Source organism: Xyrauchen texanus, chromosome 9 (assembly GCF_025860055.1).
Source record: "Xyrauchen texanus isolate HMW12.3.18 chromosome 9, RBS_HiC_50CHRs, whole genome shotgun sequence".
Taxonomy (NCBI): domain Eukaryota; kingdom Metazoa; phylum Chordata; class Actinopteri; order Cypriniformes; family Catostomidae; genus Xyrauchen; species Xyrauchen texanus.
Window position 1 is genome coordinate 25,860,355 of NC_068284.1, and position 20,432 is coordinate 25,880,786.

General features: G+C 37.1%; 2 protein-coding genes across 2 annotated transcripts in view; one reads left to right on the forward strand and one right to left on the reverse strand.

Moving 5' to 3' along the window:
• The first annotated feature begins 68 nt into the window (after positions 1–68).
• tmem68 (transmembrane protein 68) lies at positions 69–10,754 on the forward strand. The gene is made up of 8 exons (XM_052133304.1): positions 69–140; positions 480–534; positions 4,258–4,655; positions 5,233–5,400; positions 5,526–5,719; positions 6,772–6,832; positions 6,957–7,096; positions 9,515–10,754. Exons 3-8 carry the CDS (start codon positions 4,328–4,330, stop codon positions 9,617–9,619), a joined length of 996 nt encoding a protein of 331 aa, XP_051989264.1. The 5' UTR covers positions 69–140; positions 480–534; positions 4,258–4,327; the 3' UTR covers positions 9,620–10,754.
• An 8,636-nt stretch (positions 10,755–19,390) lies between these two features.
• xkr4 (XK related 4) overlaps positions 19,391–20,432 on the reverse strand; it is a 105,236-nt gene continuing 104,194 nt past the window's right edge. The window contains exon 3 of the mRNA XM_052133305.1: positions 19,391–20,368. Coding sequence (XP_051989265.1) covers positions 19,416–20,368 — 953 coding nt within the window. The 3' untranslated portion in view covers positions 19,391–19,415. The remainder of the gene's footprint in view (positions 20,369–20,432) is intronic.

Below are 20,432 nucleotides of genomic sequence, written 5' to 3' on the forward strand. Positions count from 1 at the left end.
TTTTATTTTGAAGTTCTTCGGCTGTCCAAGGAAGTTGACATGAGCTTTTTCCTGTTTGTGTCACATGTAAAGAGAGCCGGTTCAATCAGGAAGGAAAACATTTACTGAGGACAGTATCAATTTCATCGAGTTAACATCATGTAAGTAGCCTCTGAGAACAGTTTACTTTAAACACGTCATCAAAAACAGTAGCATTTGTTTAAAATTTTGGAGTTGTCAAATGAGTGCGTGTAATTATTGCTGGCAGATTAATGTATGTAATGTAATGGAGCTGCTGTAATGTTTTGTAATGTTTTGTTTTGGACTAATTATGAACCATTCACAATGCAAATCAAACCTGTCTAATCAGTGACATGTTTTCTCTTACATCTTTTATGAATTTTACAATGCTCATTCAAATGATGCTGAAGTTTGTGACTGAGAAGGACAGAATAAACGGGACACAATGACTCACTGGCATCGATGTTATTTTATTCTAGGTCATTGATGTGAAGGTGGCATGTTTTGCCGAGCAACACATTGTCGCAGGAGAAGGTAAGTGTTTTTTATTTATTATTTATTTATTTTTGACTGATTCAATACAGCTGTATTATAATATTCTGTCAAATTACCTACTACTACTACTACTACTACTACTACTATTATAACAACATACATACATGCATACATTTTATAGAACAGAAAGATCCTGCTTGGTTGGCTGGTCTCCCAGCCTGACCTGCTGAACAAAAATGGCTTAGTCTGGTTTTAGGTGTTTTCTTTCTTTTAATATTCAACACCACAGGGATTAAACAAAAGTAAAGATTGTGCCAATATGACTTTTATACAGATACAAATAAAAATAGATTATGGGAATCGAAAATAACTTTTTTATAAATAAAAGGAATGAAGAAAAATATACCATATCAAACAATCAAATAATCAAATATAGACAGTCACAAATAACAGAGGCATAAATGGGGTCATTCATGCAGCACAAGAAATAATAATAATTATAAAAATAAATACAGTGACATTTGAGAAGTGTATTTACATGCTGTTCTACTACTTAAAGGGATAGTTCACCCAAAAATGTAAATTCTTGCATCATTTACTCACCCTCATGCCATCCCAGATGTGACTTACTTTCTTCTTCAGAGCACAAACAAAGATTTTTTTGAAGAATATTTAAGCTCTGTAGGTCCTTTTAATGCAAGTGAATGGTGAACAGAACTTTAAAGCTCCAAAAAGCATATAAAGGCAGTATAAAAGTAATCCATATGACACCAGTGGCTAAATCTATATTTTCAAAGGTGATATGATAGGTGTGGGTGAGAAACAGATACATTTGTAAGTCCTTTTTTGCAATAAATCTGTACTTTAACTTCACATTCTGATAGTGAAAGTGGAGATTTAGAGTAAAAAGGATTTAAATATTGACCTGTTCTTCACCCAAAGTAATTGCATTGCTTCAGAAGACATATTAAACCACTAGGCTCGTATAGTTACTTTTATGCTGCCTTTATTTGATTTTTGGTGCTTGCCATTCACTTGCATTGAAAAGACATATAGAGCTAAAGTATTCTTCTAAAAATCTTAATTTGTGTTCAGAAGAAGAAAGAAAGTCATACACATCTGGGATGGCATGAGGGTGAGTAAATAATGAGAGAATTTTCATTTTTGGGTGAACAATCCCTTTAATGCTGCACCGAGCAGGCACATATACATTTACATAGCAATTGCATAAATAATGTTATGAGATTACTGTTAAATATAATTCATGAATATAGAAATATAAAACGAATGAAAACTGTGTAACATGTTATAGAGTTGGAAGTCAGAATTTACATACACTGAGGTTGAAGTCATTAAAACTATTTTATTTATTTTTTTTAACCACTCCACAGATTACATATTAGCAAACTATAGTTTTGGCAAGTCGATTGGGACATCTACTCTAATTTTACCAACAATTGTTTACAGGCAGATTGTATCACTTTTAATTAACTATATCACAATTCCAGTTGGTCAGAATTTTACATACGCTAAGTTAACTGTGCCTTTAAGCAGCTTGGAAAATTCCAGAAATCGATGTCAAGCCTTTAGACAGTTAGCCAATTATCTTCTGATAGGAGGTGTACTGAATTGGAAGTGTACCTGTCGTTGTATTTTAAGGCCTACCTTCAAACTCCGTGCCTCTTTGCTTGACATAATGGAAAAATCAAAAGAAATCAGCCAAGACCTCAGAAAAACATTGTGGACCTCCAAAAGTCTGGTTCATCCTTGGGAGTAATTTCCAAACACCTGAAGGTACCACGTACATCTGCACAAACAATAGTACGCAAGTATAAACACCATGGGACCACGCAGCCATCGTACCGCTCAGGAAGGAGAATTATTCTGTCTCCTAGAGATGAACGTAGTTTTTTGTGAAAAGTGCAAATCAATCCCAGAACAACATCAAAGGACCTTTGGAAGATGCTGAAGGAAACAGGTAGACAAGTATCTATAGCCACAGTAAAACGAGTCCTATATCTATATAACCTGAAAGGCTGCTCAGCAAGGAAGAAGCCATTGCTCCAAAACCGCTATAAAAAAAAAAAAAGCCAGACTACAGTTTGCAAGTGCACATGGGGACAAAGATCTTACATTTTGGAGAAATGTTTCATCAGACCAGAGGACAAAAATGAAACTTTTTGGCCATAATGACCATCATTATGTTTGGAGGAAAAAGGGTGAGGCTTGCAAGCAGAAGACCACCATCCCAGCCGTGAAGCATGGGGGTGGCCGCATCATTTTGTGGGGGTGTTTGCTGCAGGAAGGACTGGTGAACTTCACAAAATAGAGGGCATCATGAGGACGGAAAATTATGTGGAAATATTGAAGCAACATCTAAAGACATCATCCAGGACATTAAAATTCTGTCACAAATGGGTCTTCTAAATGGACAATGATCCACAAGCATACCTCCAAAGTTGTGACAAAATGGCTTAAGGACAACAATGTCAAGGTATTGGAATGGCCATCACAAAGCCCTGACCTCAGTCTGATAGAAATTTTGTGGGCAGAACTGAAAAAGCGTGTGTGAGCTAGGAGGCCTACAAACCTGACTCAGTTACACCAGTTCTATCTGGAGGAATGGGCCAAAATTCCAGCAACTTATTGTGAGAAGATTGTGGAAGGCTGCCCAAAACGTTTGACTCAAGTTAAACAATTTAAAGGCAATGCTACCAAATACTAACAAAGTGTATTTAAACTTCTGACCCTCTGGGAATGTGATGAAAAGAAATAAAAGCTGAAATAAATAATTATCTCTACTATTATTCTGACATTTCACATTTGTAAAGTGATCCTAATTGACTTAGGACAGGGAAAGTTTTCTATTTTTAAATGTCAGGAATTGTGTAAAAAAAAAAAAAAAAAACTGAGTTTAAATGTATTTGGCTAAGATGTATGTAAACTTCTGGCTTCAACTGTACTTTTGAAAATGAAACAAAATTATGACATACATTACTGTGCAAAAGTCTTAGGCACTTAAGATGTTTAACAAAACATTTGTCATAAGGTGTTTCTTTATATCTTCAGCTTTAGTTTGTTAATAGGATATATACTTTTTAGACCCTTTTTGCAAATAGAATAGAAGAACAGAGAGCCCTGCAACATATGCAAAGCCCCCTAAGGACCCCCCACTGAACACAGAGGCAGTCTGGGATTACATGAAGAGACAAAATCAATAGAGATAGCCTAAATAGTTAGAAGAACTGGTGAATTCTCCAAAAAAAGGTGTCCAGGTATACCTAGGTGCTGTTTTAAAGGCAAAAGTGTTCACTCCAAAAATGTATTAATTGATAAATGAAAACACTCTATGGCATTATTTTTGAAGAAATATGCAAAAAAAAAATTCCTATAACTTTTACACAGTATTGTGTATGCTCTATCATGACAACAAAAAGTTTAAGGCTTCTTTGTGCTGCATTTCATTTACACAGAACCAAAGCAGCCTCAGAACTGCCTGGCGAAGCAGGCATAATTTAGTCAGGCTTTTATCCACTATTGTGTCTTAACAGTCTAAGAGAAGGTTGTGCAAATCATCTTCAGTTTTAGAAAATAATAAATAGGTTGCAATAATTTGCAACCCTTTACACTTATGAATTAAGTACTTGGCAAGTCAAATAATTAAGTTGCTTAGAAAATACTCGTGTAAAATTGTTCTCTTCATATGGAATAAAGTGATCACCTGAAGCTCCATTATTGACAGTTCCTCTCTTTCATCTTCAGAGCTGCCCTTTGGCAGGCTGTTGCCTTGTTCAGCCCATCTGCCGCAGGGAGAGGCTAACAGTGAAGCAACATGTCCAGTGGGAATGAGTCCTGTCTGTTTGAGAATGGATCGGTCAGCTTGCTCTCCTGCTTTGTTCATGTGTGGGAGGAGTGGGCTGGACTTGGACAGTTCAAGGACTACCTCAGTGTCTTGGAGTATCTGCTGTGGGTTTTCACACCTTTAGCTGTGGTCTTCATCCTGCCTTTTCTCATAGTTATCCTCCTCTATCTGTCCATCCTCTTCCTCCACGTGTACAAGCGCAAGAACCAGTTGAGGGAAGCTTATTCGAATAACCTGTGGGATGGTGCAAGGAAAACTCTGGCTACCATATGGGATGGACATGGAGCAATATGGCATGGTATGAAATGCAAATGAGTGATTTATTGAGATAAGGTTAGTTTTATCTTAAATTAAACTGCATTGGTGTGGCACTTTTCAATGCAGTAACATTGTCTACATCCACGGTGCTGTTAATGAGATCTTTGAGTGATTGGCAAGAATAGTCAATGCATAATTAGTGAAGTAATTAAAAAGTCATTTTTAAAGACATGATTTAAGATCTGGGATATTCTTTGTGTGTACTATCACTTTATCTCTAATTTTTTTCCCCAGCTTTAAAATATCTTATCTTTTGACAGCTCAATTAATTATGGTCTGATGTTCCAGGCATTAAATCGCAATTTTAAAATGTAAATGTGTAAACTGTTCAGCCTTAATCAAGCCGAGAATCTAAATAACTGTTTCTTTCATGATTTCTGTTTATTTAGTTTTTTCACAGTGTTGTAAGTTGTCTGCTTTAATTTTGTATAAGAATGCTATTTTTTGTTGTTATGAGACCACAGTCTTTAATTTGAATTCTTCAGTTCCATATTATTGCATGAAAATTCACAAGCAAAATGTTAGATCGCTTTCCCTGCATACTTGTTTTGTAACAGGTTATGAAATCCATGGTTTAGACAAGATTCCAGATGAAGGACCTGCACTAATAGTTTATTATCATGGCGCTATTCCTATAGACTACTATTATTTCTTGGCAAGTCTTGTTATTCAGAAGGGAAGAACTTGTCATTCAGTTGCTGACCATATTCTGTTCAAGATCCCAGGTAAACACAACTTTCATAATGGCATTATGTGCTCAGTCAAACTTTCTTTTCTTTTGACACAGTAATTACTAGTTTCTTTATCATCAGTGAACATTAGAATGTTAAAAATGAGTCCCTCTTGGCAGGGTTTAAGCTTCTCTTGGAGGTGTTTAGTGTGATCCATGGACCGCAGGAGGAGTGTGTGAAGGCCCTGCGGAATGGACACCTCTTGGGCATCTCTCCTGGAGGGGTACGGGAAGCCCTGTTCAGTGATGAGACATACTCTCTGTTCTGGGGCAAACGTAAAGGATTTGCGCAAGTGGCCATTGACTCTAAAGTGGTGAGTGGCTATCCCCTTTTCCTACTCATTTAAAGTCAACATGAAATAAAAAACTACCCGGTTTACATCCTTAAAGGTATATTCTGGGTTTAATACAAGTTAAATTGAATCAACAGCATTTGTGGCATAATGTTGATTATCACACAAATTAATTTTGACTTGTCCTTCCTTTTCTTTAAAAGAAATTCAAAAATCAGGGCTGTAGTGAGGCACTTACAATGGAAGTGAATTGGACCAATTCTTAAATGTTTAAATATTCACTGTTTAAAAAGTATTGCCTCAAGACATAAATAATATGCATGTTAACATGATTTTAGTGTGATAAAATCACTTGCTAACCTTTTCTGTGTAAAATTATAGCCAATTTTACAACGTTGCCATGACAATTTAATGAAGAAGAATTTATGTGTGCTTCTTTTATTTTAAACTTCAAATTTCTGCCTTTTTAAAACTTCCAAAAATGTACCCCATTCACTTCCATTGTGAGTGCCTCGCTGTATGCATGATTTTCTTTTTTTGTTCTTTTTCTTTTTTTAAGAAAAGGAGGGACGAGTCAAATATTTTGTGTGGTAATCAACTTTATGCCACAAATGCTGCCGATTTAGCTTAACTTGTATTGAACCCAGAATATTCCTTTAATGCACATTCCTGTTCTTATTGTGAGTTATTCATTGGTGCATATCATTCCAAATATTTTTTTCTTTTTTTTGTCTTTGTAATCTGTAATCACAATGTAATAGTTTTCTCTTACTCTGAAATGACTTGCCTTTTCGGATGAAGTCACTTATTAGTTAATGTTAACAAATAATAGCCAAAATAGCTGTTTTGGCTGTGTTTTAACAAACTAATTTGGTCTGTAGTTAATTCTGGTATGTAAATCCATTGACACAATGAATTTCTGATAAAATCAAGCCCCCCCTGCATTCTTTTTCTCTTTTTGAATAACCTGTTTCACTTTGAAATATGTCACATTATGGAAGTAAAATGGCAATTCACATTAACTTTAATACTTACCTCTTTTACTATACTGAATATGTGTTTTATCCATACAGCCAATAATACCCATGTTTACTCAAAACGTCAGAGAGGGATTCCGGTCTCTTGGAACATTAAGTGAGTCATGCACAAAATATTGAACTTTCCAACAGTCTCATGATAGTTTAATGCAAATAGATTACATACTATTATGAAAGAATCCTACTTTGTTAAATCTTCAATTAATCTGTTTTTCCTCCAGAATTTTTCAGATGGGTGTACGAGAGGTTTCGCTTGCCAATAGCACCTGTGTACGGAGGTTTTCCAGTTAAATTTCGTACTTATTTGGGTGACCCCATTCCATATGACCCCAAACTCAATGCAGCTGAGTTAGCTGAAAAGGTAGGACTCCTCTTTAGTCCTGTAAAGGTGAAGTTCTGACTTTTTGGTGCGTTTGCTAAAATGCCGTATTTGCAAATCTAAAAAAATTAAGTATCAAGAGGCCATAACCTCTACATTGTCCTACCAAGTCCTAACCTATTGTTGACTACGCCAACATATGCTGTGCTGTGTTATTGTATTGCACTGTCCCACAAGGGCATATTCCACCTGAGAGAGGAATCACCATTCATCAAGTATGCAGGTGTATGAACTCGTACAGTAGGTGCAAAGTGAGGAAATACTTATATAATGAAAGACATCACAGTGGAATGAATTAATTCTGGTGCAGGGTGCTTAGCTCCCCTAAAGGCTGTTTTTCTGTAAAATTCCATTATGAGGAACAGTTACAGCCTCTTCATAGAAATCATCCAGTTTTTCCCCCTGCTTTCATCACTTGCTACCATTAAGTGGTTGGCCATAACAACCTGATGACTTTTTTGCTTTCAGAATGGATGTACAATGGGCCTCAATAGGGCTTCAAATTTTTTTCTAGTCAACAACAGCTGGTATTGAAAATGAAAAGAGACATTTTTGATTTTCTTGAGAATTAATTTCTCAGCAAAGCCCATATGGGGGCTAAATTAATCGCAGTACCCTTTTGTGTAGAATTGTACTGCTAAAAAGCCATTGGTGTTTTATTTTTTCTTTAAACATTGGTAAGATTACAGATTATAGAGAGACTTCACCTAGAAATTAAAATGTCATCGTCATTAGCTGTTTCCATCCAAGTTCCCAATTTAAAATATTCGAAAAACCATAATGTTGCAAAAACAATGTGTGAATAAAGCGGTGTTTCCATCCCATGCGTTCAAAAGAACAAAATCGCCACTTCCAGAAATATTGTAGCCACTGTGACACTGGTCTGGTCTGAACGGCTCTCTTGAGGTCATTCCACAGCATCTCTATCGTGTTCATTTATTTTTCTGAAGCCATTCTTTAGTGGATTTACTTTGATGTTTAGGCTCATTGTCCTGCTGCATTTCCCGACTTCTGCTGGTGCACAGCCACCCTGACATTGTCCTATTGGATATCTTGAGAATCTTGCAAAATTATTTTTCTTTCGAAGATGATAAGCAGTCCAGGCTCAAAGCAGAAAAGAAGCCCCAAATCATGATGCTTCCTCCACCGTACTTCACCGTTGGGATGCCCTTTTTCCGCCATACGTAGTGCTGCGTGTTCTTCCCAAACAGTTCAAACTTATTTTCATTATTTTCAGTCCACAAAACATTTTCCCAGTAGCATTGTGGAGTGTCAAAGTGGTCTTTGGCAAACTTAAGGCGTGCAGCAATTCGTTTTTTTTGTTGGAAAGCAGCACCTTTCTTTGTGGTGTCCTGCCATGGACACCATGCCTGTTTAATGTTTTCCATATAGTAGACTCATGAACAGAAATGTTTACCAGTTCCAATGATTCCTTCAAGAATTTGCTGTCATATTAGGGCTCTTTTTACCTCACTGAGCATTCTGTGGTGTGCTCTTTTAAGTAATCTTGGCTGGATGACCACTTCTAGAGAGAGTAGCCACAGTATTTAATCCTCTCCATTTATAGACAATTTGTCTAACTGTGAACAGATCTCAAAGCACTTTGAGATAACTTTGTAACCCTTTCTCTAATTAGCTTTTGTTTACATCATTAGCCTAGGGGTTCACATACTTTTTCCCAATTTTTCCCCTGCGAATGTTTGAATTATATATTCAATATGTACAAGAAAGATCTAATAATTTGTGTGGTTAAAACAGATTGTGTTTGTTAATTATTTTAACTTAGATGAAGATCAAACCAAATTTTAATACAAATGTATACATAAGTGCAGGTAATTCCAAAGGGTTCACATACCCCTCCATAGTTTTCAAAATATACATACAGTGTCAATTTAATGCACTTTTGTTACACAGCCACAGCCTTACCACAATGGAAGCATGCAGACAGCAGTTTTAATCTGATTTAAAAATAGTGCTATGTAACAATGTGACATAAGCTCTGAAGCTACCAGAATGTCCAGCACTATCTAAAGGTTTTGAAACTGTAAATACTGCTCACACAGCTTCACAATGTAATATGTACTTTTTGATGCGCTACCGTTAGATTAGAACCTAATCCTCAGTTATCTTGCTCTATGTTGCTCACTGGTCATACATTATACTCCAGGGATCATAACCCAGGGTTAAAAGCGGGGCCTAACCCTCATTCAAAATTACAAGTGTGAACGTTTCTTAACCAAGGGTTAAAAATGCTGCAGCTCAGCTTCCATAGAGAATGAATTAAACTCCTGCCATCCACACACTCTGTGTCATTGGACACATACTGTTAAATAAAACATTGACCTTGTGAAGAGTTCATATTCATTTTATTTTGTTTTTCAACCCAACTTATCTATTCAGGTGCAAAAGGCTGTGCAAGCACTTATCGACAAACATCAGAAGATACCTGGCAATGTCCTCCGAGCTCTTTTGGAGCGATTCCAGAGGGAACACAAAGAGGAGTAGCACACTTGCTTCTCTCAGACTGAACAAATAAACATACTGGAGATTTTATGATATTAATACACCATAAGATGTGCGACTATGTTACTGGTAGTTGAAGTATCTAGAGTACGAGAACAAAAGTATCAGCATATATAGTAATGTTGCATATCAAATAATGGTGCGTGTCTTTGTAACGTCTGGATACACATAGTCTTCTATGCATGTTTGAGAATGTGAGGTCTTGAGCTTTTGTGTGATTTCTTTTGAATTTACAATTTATTTGCACAGGACCACTGCCAAATTAGTTTTTTATACACAAAGCCTTTGGTTACTTTTTATGTCCATTCTGTCTAATTGGTGAATCATTATTTTATAGTATATTACAATTTGGTATAACTAATGCTTTCAAGTCCATTACAATATTTCTCTTCATGAATGAATTATATAAAAATTGTATATGTATTATTTAATTAATTGTATATTGTGATTCATGGGAGTTTGTAAGCACACTTAATATTATGGTACATTGAAGTTGAATACTAGAGATGACAAGTTTTAGTCAAATTGTCTGCTGAGCTAAACGGGTCAGTACATAAGTATAAGTTAGTATGCCCTGCTCTCAAAGCTTGCCTCAAAAGGGCCAAGTAAAAGTATGCATTTTGCAACTATTATTGTGTTTTTATTACAGGCTACAAAGCATACTAATCAGCATTCATTATGATTCTGTAATATGTATTTGAATTCATTACATGCTATTTCAACCAGCATTATGGCTCTTGAATCTAATGTGTTGTCAAGTCTGATCTAGACTGTTTGGAAATTAATGGTTGTAAATTTATGCTTTTATAACAGATTTTATTATTCAAAATAAAATACATATGTGTTTGTAAGGTCTGGCACAGTTTTTAATGCACCCTTGCTTACGCTTAGTAAACCTGTCATCCTTTCCTTTAGGAAAAAACATAAATATCAAATGTCAGCATGAGTAGTCTTCTTGTGATCTGTCTGCACATACACTGTATAAAGTTTGTTATAGGTTTGCAAATGCACCAGTTTTACTGTTTATAAATCTGTTTGGTATTGGTGGACAACATGTGCATCCATTGTAAATCCCCCCAAAAAATTACTTGGAAAAAATAAAATGAATTTTGTTTTGTTCGGAAGAAAAATCTTTATTATTCATGATTTCTCATTGCCTTATACATGGGGTGGTAACACTTTACAATACGGTTCCATTTGTTAACATTAGTTAACAACATTAGTTAATATGAATTAACAATGAACAATACTTATTAAGCATTTTTTAATCTTGGTTACATTTTTAAAATAAAAAGTTGTATTAGTTAACATTAGTTAATACATTATGAACTAACATGTTCTAACAATGAACAATTGTATATTTATTAACTAACATTAACAAAGATTAATAAATGATGTAACAAATATATTGTTAATTGTTTATTCATGATAACTAATGCATTTACTAATGTTAACAAATGGAACCTTATAGTAAAGTGTTACGCATGGGGTCCTGGTTTTCCATCAGTCTCTCCAGGAATCTCTTCTAATTAGGCAGTAAAACTTTACATTCTTAGGAGGTGTAAGATTACATATTCAGATTAATTCATCTCTGAGCCTGCAAAAGCAGCATTCCTCAGCATCTGCTTTTGCCTCCAACATTGAAATATTCAATGACATCCTGAAAATTCACACATTTACTCTGAATCTGAAAGAAGTTTGCAAGGGAGTCTAATAAAATGACCACAGTGTACTTTATTAAATTAATTTGGTACTTTGTGCTGCATTAGAATCAAATAAAAATTTACAAAAATCCAATATGTACAAAAATGTTGCGTTCTTTTGTTTTACTCTTGAATTTACAATAAAATTAGAGAACATAGTTGATGCATTTTACGCACTTCAGACTTTCATCACACAATACAACTTAAGAGACCAATAATAAACTTTTTTTTTGTTGTTGTTGCATTTTTATGTAATTTATTACATCACATACACCACACTAGTTTTACCAGTATTATGTCATATGTAACTGCCATCATGTGGCGCCAATCTCTAATCAAAAGACACCCTTCACAATCAGGACTTGGAGAGGAATGTTCTTTTACACATGTACATTTGCATACATTTATTTACAGTTAAATAGCCATTTGCAATTCACTATGTAAATTCCATTGCAACTGAAATACCAGTAAAGTCTGTACATCATATCTGAAAGCAGAACTGAATGCCACCTTTAATGCAGAGTTCATTAAATTACTGTGCTTGTACTAATATCGTGCTCTATTAATAACCACTGATAATCATTGATTTAACCCCCCCTCCAAATGGGTAATCATTTTGATTGTCGGCAAATTCTTTTCTGTCCGCACCTTTTGTGTCTCTGAAAACCGCTTGCAGTGTCTGCACAGTAACTATGCTAAACCATTACCAAACCACTAATCAGTAATTCAACATCATACTAAATGTGCATACAGACAAATAAATCAGTTCACAAAATAAATAAGAAAAAAAATATATAAACCAGAAAATGTCCCTCATGAATAATTATACCACAAAGACGCAAACATTGTTTGAGGCAAATAAAACAGAATCAGCTTGCCTGATTGCAACATGAATTTATGATCTCCCCTGACTGCTGTGAGTCGTTGTACATTTTTAAAGTCCTGGTTTTGAGCTCTGCTTTACTGATTTACTGGTAATAAACAGAACAGCCTTCAATTCTTACAACAGATACATTTTCATCCACTGGGACATGTAATGCTGATCTCCATTGAAATAAATTCCTTTATATCACCCACATCAACAACTGGAGGTCGAGAGTGGTCTGTTTAAAATACAGCTTTGAGGTAGGTTATAGGTATGAAGTAGTCTTTCCAGAGCAAAGGAATGGTTGATGATTATATATATATATATATATATATATATATATATATATATATATATATATATATATATACAGTGGGTACGGAAATTATTCAGACCCCCTTCAATTTTTCACTCTTTGTTATATTGCAGCCATTTGCTAAAATCATTTAAGTTCATTTTTTCCTCATTATTGTACACACAGCACCCATATTGACGGAAAAACACAGAATTGTTGACATTTTTGCACATTTATTAAAAAGAAAAACTGAAATATCACATGGTCCTAAGTATTCAGACCCTTTGCTGTGACACTCATATATTTAACTCAGATGCTGTCCATTTCTTCTGATCATCATTGAGATGGTTCTACACCTTCAATTGAGTCCAGCTGTGTTTGATTATACTGATTGGACTTGATTAGGAAAGCCACACACCTGTCTATATAAGACCTTACAGCTCACAGTGCATGTCAGAGCAAATGAGAATCATGAGGTCAAAGGAACTGCCTGAAGAGTTCAGAGACAGAATTGTGGCAAGGCACAGATCTGGCCAAGGTTACAAAAAAATTTCTGCTGCCCTTAAGGTTCATAAGAGCACAGTGGCCTCCATAATCCTTAAATGGAAGACATTTGGGACGACCAGAACCCTTCCTAGAGCTGGCCATCTGGCCAAACTGAGCTATCGGGGGAGAAGAGCCTTGGTGAGAGAGGTAAAGAAGAACCCAAAGATCACTGTGGCTGAGCTCCAGAGATGCAGTCGGGAGATGGGAGAAAGTTGTAGTAAGTCAACCATCACTGCAGCCATCCACCAGTCGGGGCTTTATGGCAGAGTGGCCCGACGGAAGCCTCTCCTCAGTGCAAGACACATGAAAGCCCTGCATGGAGTTTGCTAAAAAACACCTGAAGGACTCCAAGATGGTGATAAATAAGATTCTCTGGTCTGATGAGACCAAGATAGAACTTTTGGCCTTAATTCTAAGCGGTATGTGTGGAGAAAACCAGGCACTGCTCATCACCTGTCCAATACAGTCTCAACAGTGAAGCATGGTGGTGGCAGCATCATGCTGTGGGGGTGTTTTTCAGCTGCAGGGACAGGACGACTGGTTGCAATCGAGGGAAAGATGAATGTGGCCAAGTACAGGGATATCCTGGACGAAAACCTTCTCCAGAGTGCTCTGGACCTCAGACTGGGCCGAAGGTTCACCATCCAACAAGACAATGACCCTAAGCACACCGCTAAAATAACGAAGGAGTGGCTTCACAACAACTCCGTGACTGTTCTTGAATGGCCCAGCCAGAGCCCTGACTTCAACCCAATTGAGCATCTCTGGAGAGACCTGAAAATGGCTGTCCACCAACGTTTACCATCCAACCTGACAGAACTGGAGAGGATCTGCAAGGAGGAATGGCAGAGGATACCCAAATCCAGATGTGAAAAACTTGTTCAAAAAGACTCATAGCTGTAGTAGATCAAAAGGGTGCCTCTACTAAATACTGAACAAAGGGTCTGAATACTTAGGACCATGTGATATTTCAGTTTTTCTTTTTTAATAAATGTGCAAAAATGTCAACAATTCTGTGTTTTTCTGTCAATATGGGGTGCTGTGTGTACAATAATGAGGAAAAAAATGAACTTAAATGATTTTAGCAATTAGATTTAGCTGCAATATAACAAAGAGTGAAAAATTTAAGGGGGTCTGAATACTTTCCGTACCCACTGTATATAAATAAACAGATCAGCCACAAACCACCTGAGTAATATTGTGTAGATCCCCCTCATTCCGCCAAAACAGCGCCAACCTGCATCTCAGATTAGCATTCTGAGTTGCTATTCTTACCACAACAATTGTACAGAGCGTTTATCTGAGTTACTGTAGACTTTGTCAGTTCAAACCAGTCTGGCCATTTTCTGTTGACCTCTCTCTTCAACAAGGTGTTTCCATCCGCAGAACTGCCACTCACGGGATGTTTTTTTTGTTTTTGGCAGCATTCGATGTAAATTCTAGAGACTGTTGTGCGTGAAAATCCCAGGAGATCAGCAGTTACAGAAATACTCAAACCAGCCTGTCTGGCACCAACAATCATCAATCGATTATCTAATCAGCCAATCATCTGGCAGCAGTGCAGTGCATAAAATCAGGCAGATATGGGTCAGGAGCTTCAGTTAATGTTCACATCAACCATCAGAATGGGGAAGAATGTAATCTTAGTGATTAAGACTGTGGCATAATTGTTAATGCCAGACTGGCTGGTTTGAGTATTTCTGTAACTGCTGATCTACTGGGATTTTCACACACAACAGTCTCTACAATTTACTCCAATTGTTGCCAAAAACAAAAAACATCCAGTTAGCGGCAGTTCTGTAGACGGAAACACCTTGATGATGAGAGAGGTCAACAGAGAATGGCCAGACTGGTTCAACCTGACAAAGTTTATGGTAACTCAGATAACCACTCTGTACAATTGTGGTGAAAAGATGCTATTCTGAGATACGTGTTGGCACTATTTTGGCAGCACAAGGTTGACCTACACAATATTCGGCAGGTAGTTTAATGTTGTGGCTAATCAATATATAGGATAAAAAAAAAAAAAAACTATAAAAATAGAGCTGGAGCTGAAAAACAAAAATACATAGCTTTGCTGTAATGTCATGATAAGATTAAATGTTTTTACGCACCATTGTTGGAGTACGAATTAACTGTCACCACAATGTTAAACTCTTCCCTGCACCCCTTAAAAACTTAAAGGGTTAATTCACCCCAAAATGAAAATTCTCTCATAATTTACTCACCCTCATGCCATCCCAGATGTGAATCACTTTTTTCTTCTGCAGAACATATTTCATATTTTTTCACATTTTAATAGTGAAAGTGGGGATTTAGGTTAAAAAAGGACTTAAATATTTATCTGTCTCGCCCTCACTTATCATATAGCTTCTGAAGATATAGATTTAACTATTGGAGTCATATGCATCACTTTTATGTGGACTTTATGGGATTTTTTTGGGAGCTTCAAAGGTTTGGTCAAAATTCACTTGCACTTTTATGGACCTACAGAGCTGAAATATTCTTCTCTGCACCCCTTCAAAACTTAAAAGGCACAATTATCTTAAAAAAGAAAAAAGAAAGACAGTATTAAAAAGAGCAGCATGTTAATGAAAATTACTAAACAAGGATTTATATTGGATGATTTTGTGGCCCTAAGAATATTTGGACACAAATTATAAATAACTTTGCATTATGTAACAAAATATCAAACCAAGTAGCATTTATAAATTCAAGACCAAATGTTTTTTTTATACTTTTCTGTTTATCAAATATTAGTGGAAAATGTCAAGAGTTAATGTGATAACTTCACCAGTGGTAACTCTTCTAGGCCACCTGTGTGAACTTGAAGGGAACTGGCATTATGCATCCACTAAAAACATCTTTACACCAGTTGATTAAAGGTAAAAATGGCTCAAATAAGTGAAGTCAGTTTTGGGAAAAGTATAGCATCTGTTGTTTTTACATGTCTCTTGGTTTCATATTCTGTTTCTAATTCAATGACATTCATACATTTATAAGTCTAACTTAAGTGTCCAAAAACCTTTTGGGGCCACTGTATTTCTCACTTCTGAACTCAGCAATCAAACAACACAGCAATCAGATAACTCAAATCATCAGTCTGGATTGTAAGATCTGCAGTCTTTTGGATTTTGGCAGCTAAAGCTTCATTCTACTTGAACTGGACACATCACATTGCATTGCATGTTTTTAAATTTATGGCATATTTCATTATTAAAAGATTATTCAGCCTGCATACCTCGTAAGATGAATGCTGACCAGGAAACTATCACTGATGATTGCTGCTGACAAGAAAATATCACTGAAGGCCACTGACAGAGACACTGCATGACTTAAAACAGATTAGGATGCGTCTCTAATTAAATAAAAACCAAAACAGTATGCAGGATGCCTAGAGTATTACGGAAATAAAATATGTCTATGGCTACATTTGGAATGGAATTCTAGTTCACTACTTTCTGAATACTACACAGTATGCCATGTATAACAGGCATTATTTCACATCACATTTCACGTTTAATTCAATGAGTGATGTCCAGTTATGATCTTGGAAAACAAATATATACCGTACATAAAAAAAGGTTTATTGTGCATTTTGTATCCACTTTTGTGTTAAATGTTTTTCAATTTGGTGGGATGATTAAATAATGAATCAAGAAAGATGTTAAAAATTGCGGCTGATATTACCTTCAGTCAATTCACCACAATGGAAATGGACTGTCAAGTCAATTGCATTGCATTGTGGAGGACATTAGTCCACGTAATGTGCTCTATACTGCAGTATTTGGCAAATGCAGTAGGTCATCAGTGGTATTTTATGTTATGCCAACAGAAAATGTGCATACTGTGCACATTATACATACTATACTGTATACTACAGCAATAGTAAGAGTAGTTAAGTAGTATGAAATTCCAATATATTGGAAAAGAGAGAGGGGGGGGCTTTTAAAAAACCACAAAATTATGATATACTATATCACAGGTGTACTAGTAATCAATTGTCTTCCTTCAAAAATGGTCTCGTGTAGGTGGTTCAGCACGTTAAATCTAAAGATTTCCTAATTAGTGTGCTTAGACAAGTTTTTGTGCTCTGACTACAGAGGATTCTTTTAGAGGGCTTTTTGGAAATTTTTGCAAAGAGACAAAGTATCATCATCATCATCATCCATCACGCAGAAAAATGTAAGTATTAGACACACTGGGAAAAATGCTGAAAAGATAGGTAAGTAGCAAAAAAGCTAAAATATAGAGGTCTACGTTTCACTGTGGTATTAGATATAGACTCATATGGATCTCATCTAAATTGCACTAATTTTTTTTTTCTATTTTCTATTTGCAACACAGTTCAGTTCTTTATCTGCAAGTCTGCAGTAGCTGTGGGCTAAAACAACTAAGCCTTTAGTTTATTCACCATTGATGGTAGGACATTGATTACAAACATCTCAGGAGCATTTCAAAGCTACAATAAAACCCAAATTACAGTTCAAATTAAATCAACCATGTTATACAGAGTAAAACAATTCTAAACATCCTGTATCACCCATTTCCATACAGTTAATGGCATTTAGCAAATATGTGCACCTTAAAATCAACTATTTTATAAGAAACATGTTTAAATCCATCAAAATAAAACATAAAAAAGGGAATATAAAAAATGCTAAACATCGTCACACACATAAAACAAAGTTGTTTTTTTTCACATTTTCAAAATCGCAAACAATCCACAACAGGCATATCTAGCTTCTGTCGCATTAAAATGTCCACTGTTTTCACCTATCTTAACGCAAGTGTAACAATAACCAAAGAATTCCTTCATTGTGCTGATATTCCTTTTTGTGACAAGTTTTGTGCTTGTTTTCTTTTTTCCGCCCACACCTCCACCATGTCTCCATAAATGCCTTCAGATATTCTACATAAAGACACAAAGAAGCACTTGCAACTGAAGAAAGAAAGAAAGTTTAAAACTTCAACACTTTCATATATAAAAAATGCTTTTCGCAGATATAAAGATGCAGTGTTCTTTTAGGGAGATATGATTTGCGTAAAAATAGGGCCTGGAGCAGGCTACTTATCCTTAACACCTTTGATTTGTAGACTGTTTGTAATGAATTTGTGATAATGGTGAACGTCGTGGAAAAAGTCTTGGATGCACCACAGAGTTCATAGAATTTTCCTGATGTATGAAAAGTGAACTCGTTTATTGTCAATACATGCTCTCACACACACTTTACTGGAGATGTACAGCACACAAACACCGACGCACACCAAATACAGGCCACAAACCTGACCCAGCCTAGAAGAACACTGTATCTTTAAACTGAAGGTGAAGTGCATTCAGGTTCTGTTGAGTGCAGTTTGGTGACCTCTGTCTGTCATGGTCTGTGTCCCACTCTCTCAGTGCATGTATGTTTGCTGTGAACCAGACAGATCCTTATCAGCCCAGTTCTATGAGGTGAATGAGGCTGGACTGCCAAAGGGAGCTGCCAGGAGTTTTCTTGGCCTATCGCCTTCTCCTGAACAGAAGAAAACAAGCCTGCATTTTCCCTCTTTTGTTGTCCCAAGTGGCTTGGATTTAGCGTGCCATGATCACACTTTTTTTCTTTTCTTCTAGTAGATAGTTTTAAATGCTGCACTGTTTATATATACAGTTTGTGGTCGAGATCCACAGAGTCAATGTGAGCAGAACTTTTGGCACTGGTAGAGAACTGCTGATGATGCAGCGACTAATAGGTTTCAGTACAATGGACAAGGACATCTCGGGTGTAATCAGCGATTTGTACCATCACCATGAGATTTGGACCACTGTTTCTCCAGTGCCATAGGTAGCCGTAAAGCATTAGCATTTAAATCCTATTTTGTGTGATAATAATGAGCAGGTGATGCAACGTTTCAAAAGGAACGTCCTCCACTAAGCAAGAAACTAACTATATGAAATGTGTAACTGACTCACGAGTCTTTCTCCTTTACGCTGCAGTTTAGAGATGATGAATGACTCTAGAATATGGAACTCTGTACAACTCTGAGGAGGCTTGAAAGGGGTTAGTGGTCCATATCAGCAAGTGCAATGATGTTTTAGAAATCCAGATATTCCCTGACAAGACAGAAATAATAAAAAAAAGAAAACATAGCATTAAATGAAAATAAAATAAAAATTGTACGGGTTAAATAAGGTTGGTTACTCCATCCACAAATACATTGTACCCATGTTCTTTTGTCCATGACAATCAACATCATGGCTAGATGCTATGTACTCCACAGGGAGTGGTAGGAAATTTATTGCCACAGTCCTGCTGTTTATTAAAGTGGATGGTTATTTGTTTAATGTTCATGTTGTGGTTTAGTGTATGTGTGTTTCCACAGCGCAGGCTACAAGGTGGTCTCATACTCCAGACGCTCTTGAACCAGTGTGTCGTCTTTATACTGGAGACGGGGTGGGGTAGGGGAGGAGTCGATGGCCAGTATGGCTTTCCGTATACTCCTGTCCAGCACATGCCTCTCCCAGGCAGGGTAGCGATTCCTGCACAAGTCTATTTTGATGACTGTCTCCTCCAGGCGCAGGGCACGGGAGGAGGGCGTAGAGGGGGCGGTGGGCCGCACCTGAAAGACTGGCACACAGCCGTCTCGCTCACTGTACTTGGCCTCACGATCAGCGTCCCTGGACAGCGTGCCTCCACGGTTGGAGCGCAGGGAGTTGGTGGCGCCCTCTGGGGGCAGTGTGAATGTAGTGGTTGGGTCTTCTAGCTGAATTAAGCTGGCAGAGCGGCCAAAACGTGGCCCATTGGGATGGAAGAAAGTGTAGTACATGAGCATGAAGACAATGCCAGTGAAGAAGCTGGAGAAGATGACGCAGAGGGCAGGAACGGCAAAGGCGTCTGTGCTGGGTGGTGAGCGGTACAGGTACCATAATGCGCTCAGGGCTGTATTCTCCAGCAGGATCATGAAGTAGTAGATGAAGAGACGACAGCGGGTACGTCCCTCCTTCACGTTGAACCAGCTAAATATGTAGATGATGCCCACCACCATGTCAAAGACGATCTCCTCCCACTTGGTGATACAGAATTCGGTCTCGCAGTGCACGATCCAGAAGGTCATGATACACCAGTGGAGCACGATGAAGATGCCGAAGTAGAGTTGGAACACGGAGGCGAAGAGAGCAAAGGTCACCACCCGAGCGGCGATGGTGAAGAAATGCCAGCAGAACTGGATGATGACTGCAAGGTAGCTGATGGGCTTCTTGTCATCACGGGAATCACGCAAGGCTTTCTGGTAGGAGGCAAGAGCCCAGGATAGAGATACCAGAGAAGCAGCCGCTGTCATCCCTGAAATAAAGCAGAGAAATATTGGTTATTGCTGAACATTTCAATCCTATCCAACCTTGACAAT

What these genes read in the sequence shown, in the direction of transcription:
- tmem68 (XM_052133304.1), top strand. Translation starts at nt 4,328, where the DNA reads ATGTCCAGTGGGAATGAGTCCTGTCTGTTTGAGAATGGATCGGTCAGC. An exon ending in CCGGTCTCTTGGAACATTAA is followed by an intron (nt 6,833 to 6,956) that starts GTGAGTCATGCA and finishes TTTTTCCTCCAG; the next exon opens with AATTTTTCAGATGGGTGTAC. An exon ending in CAGCTGAGTTAGCTGAAAAG is followed by an intron (nt 7,097 to 9,514) that starts GTAGGACTCCTC and finishes TTATCTATTCAG; the next exon opens with GTGCAAAAGGCTGTGCAAGC.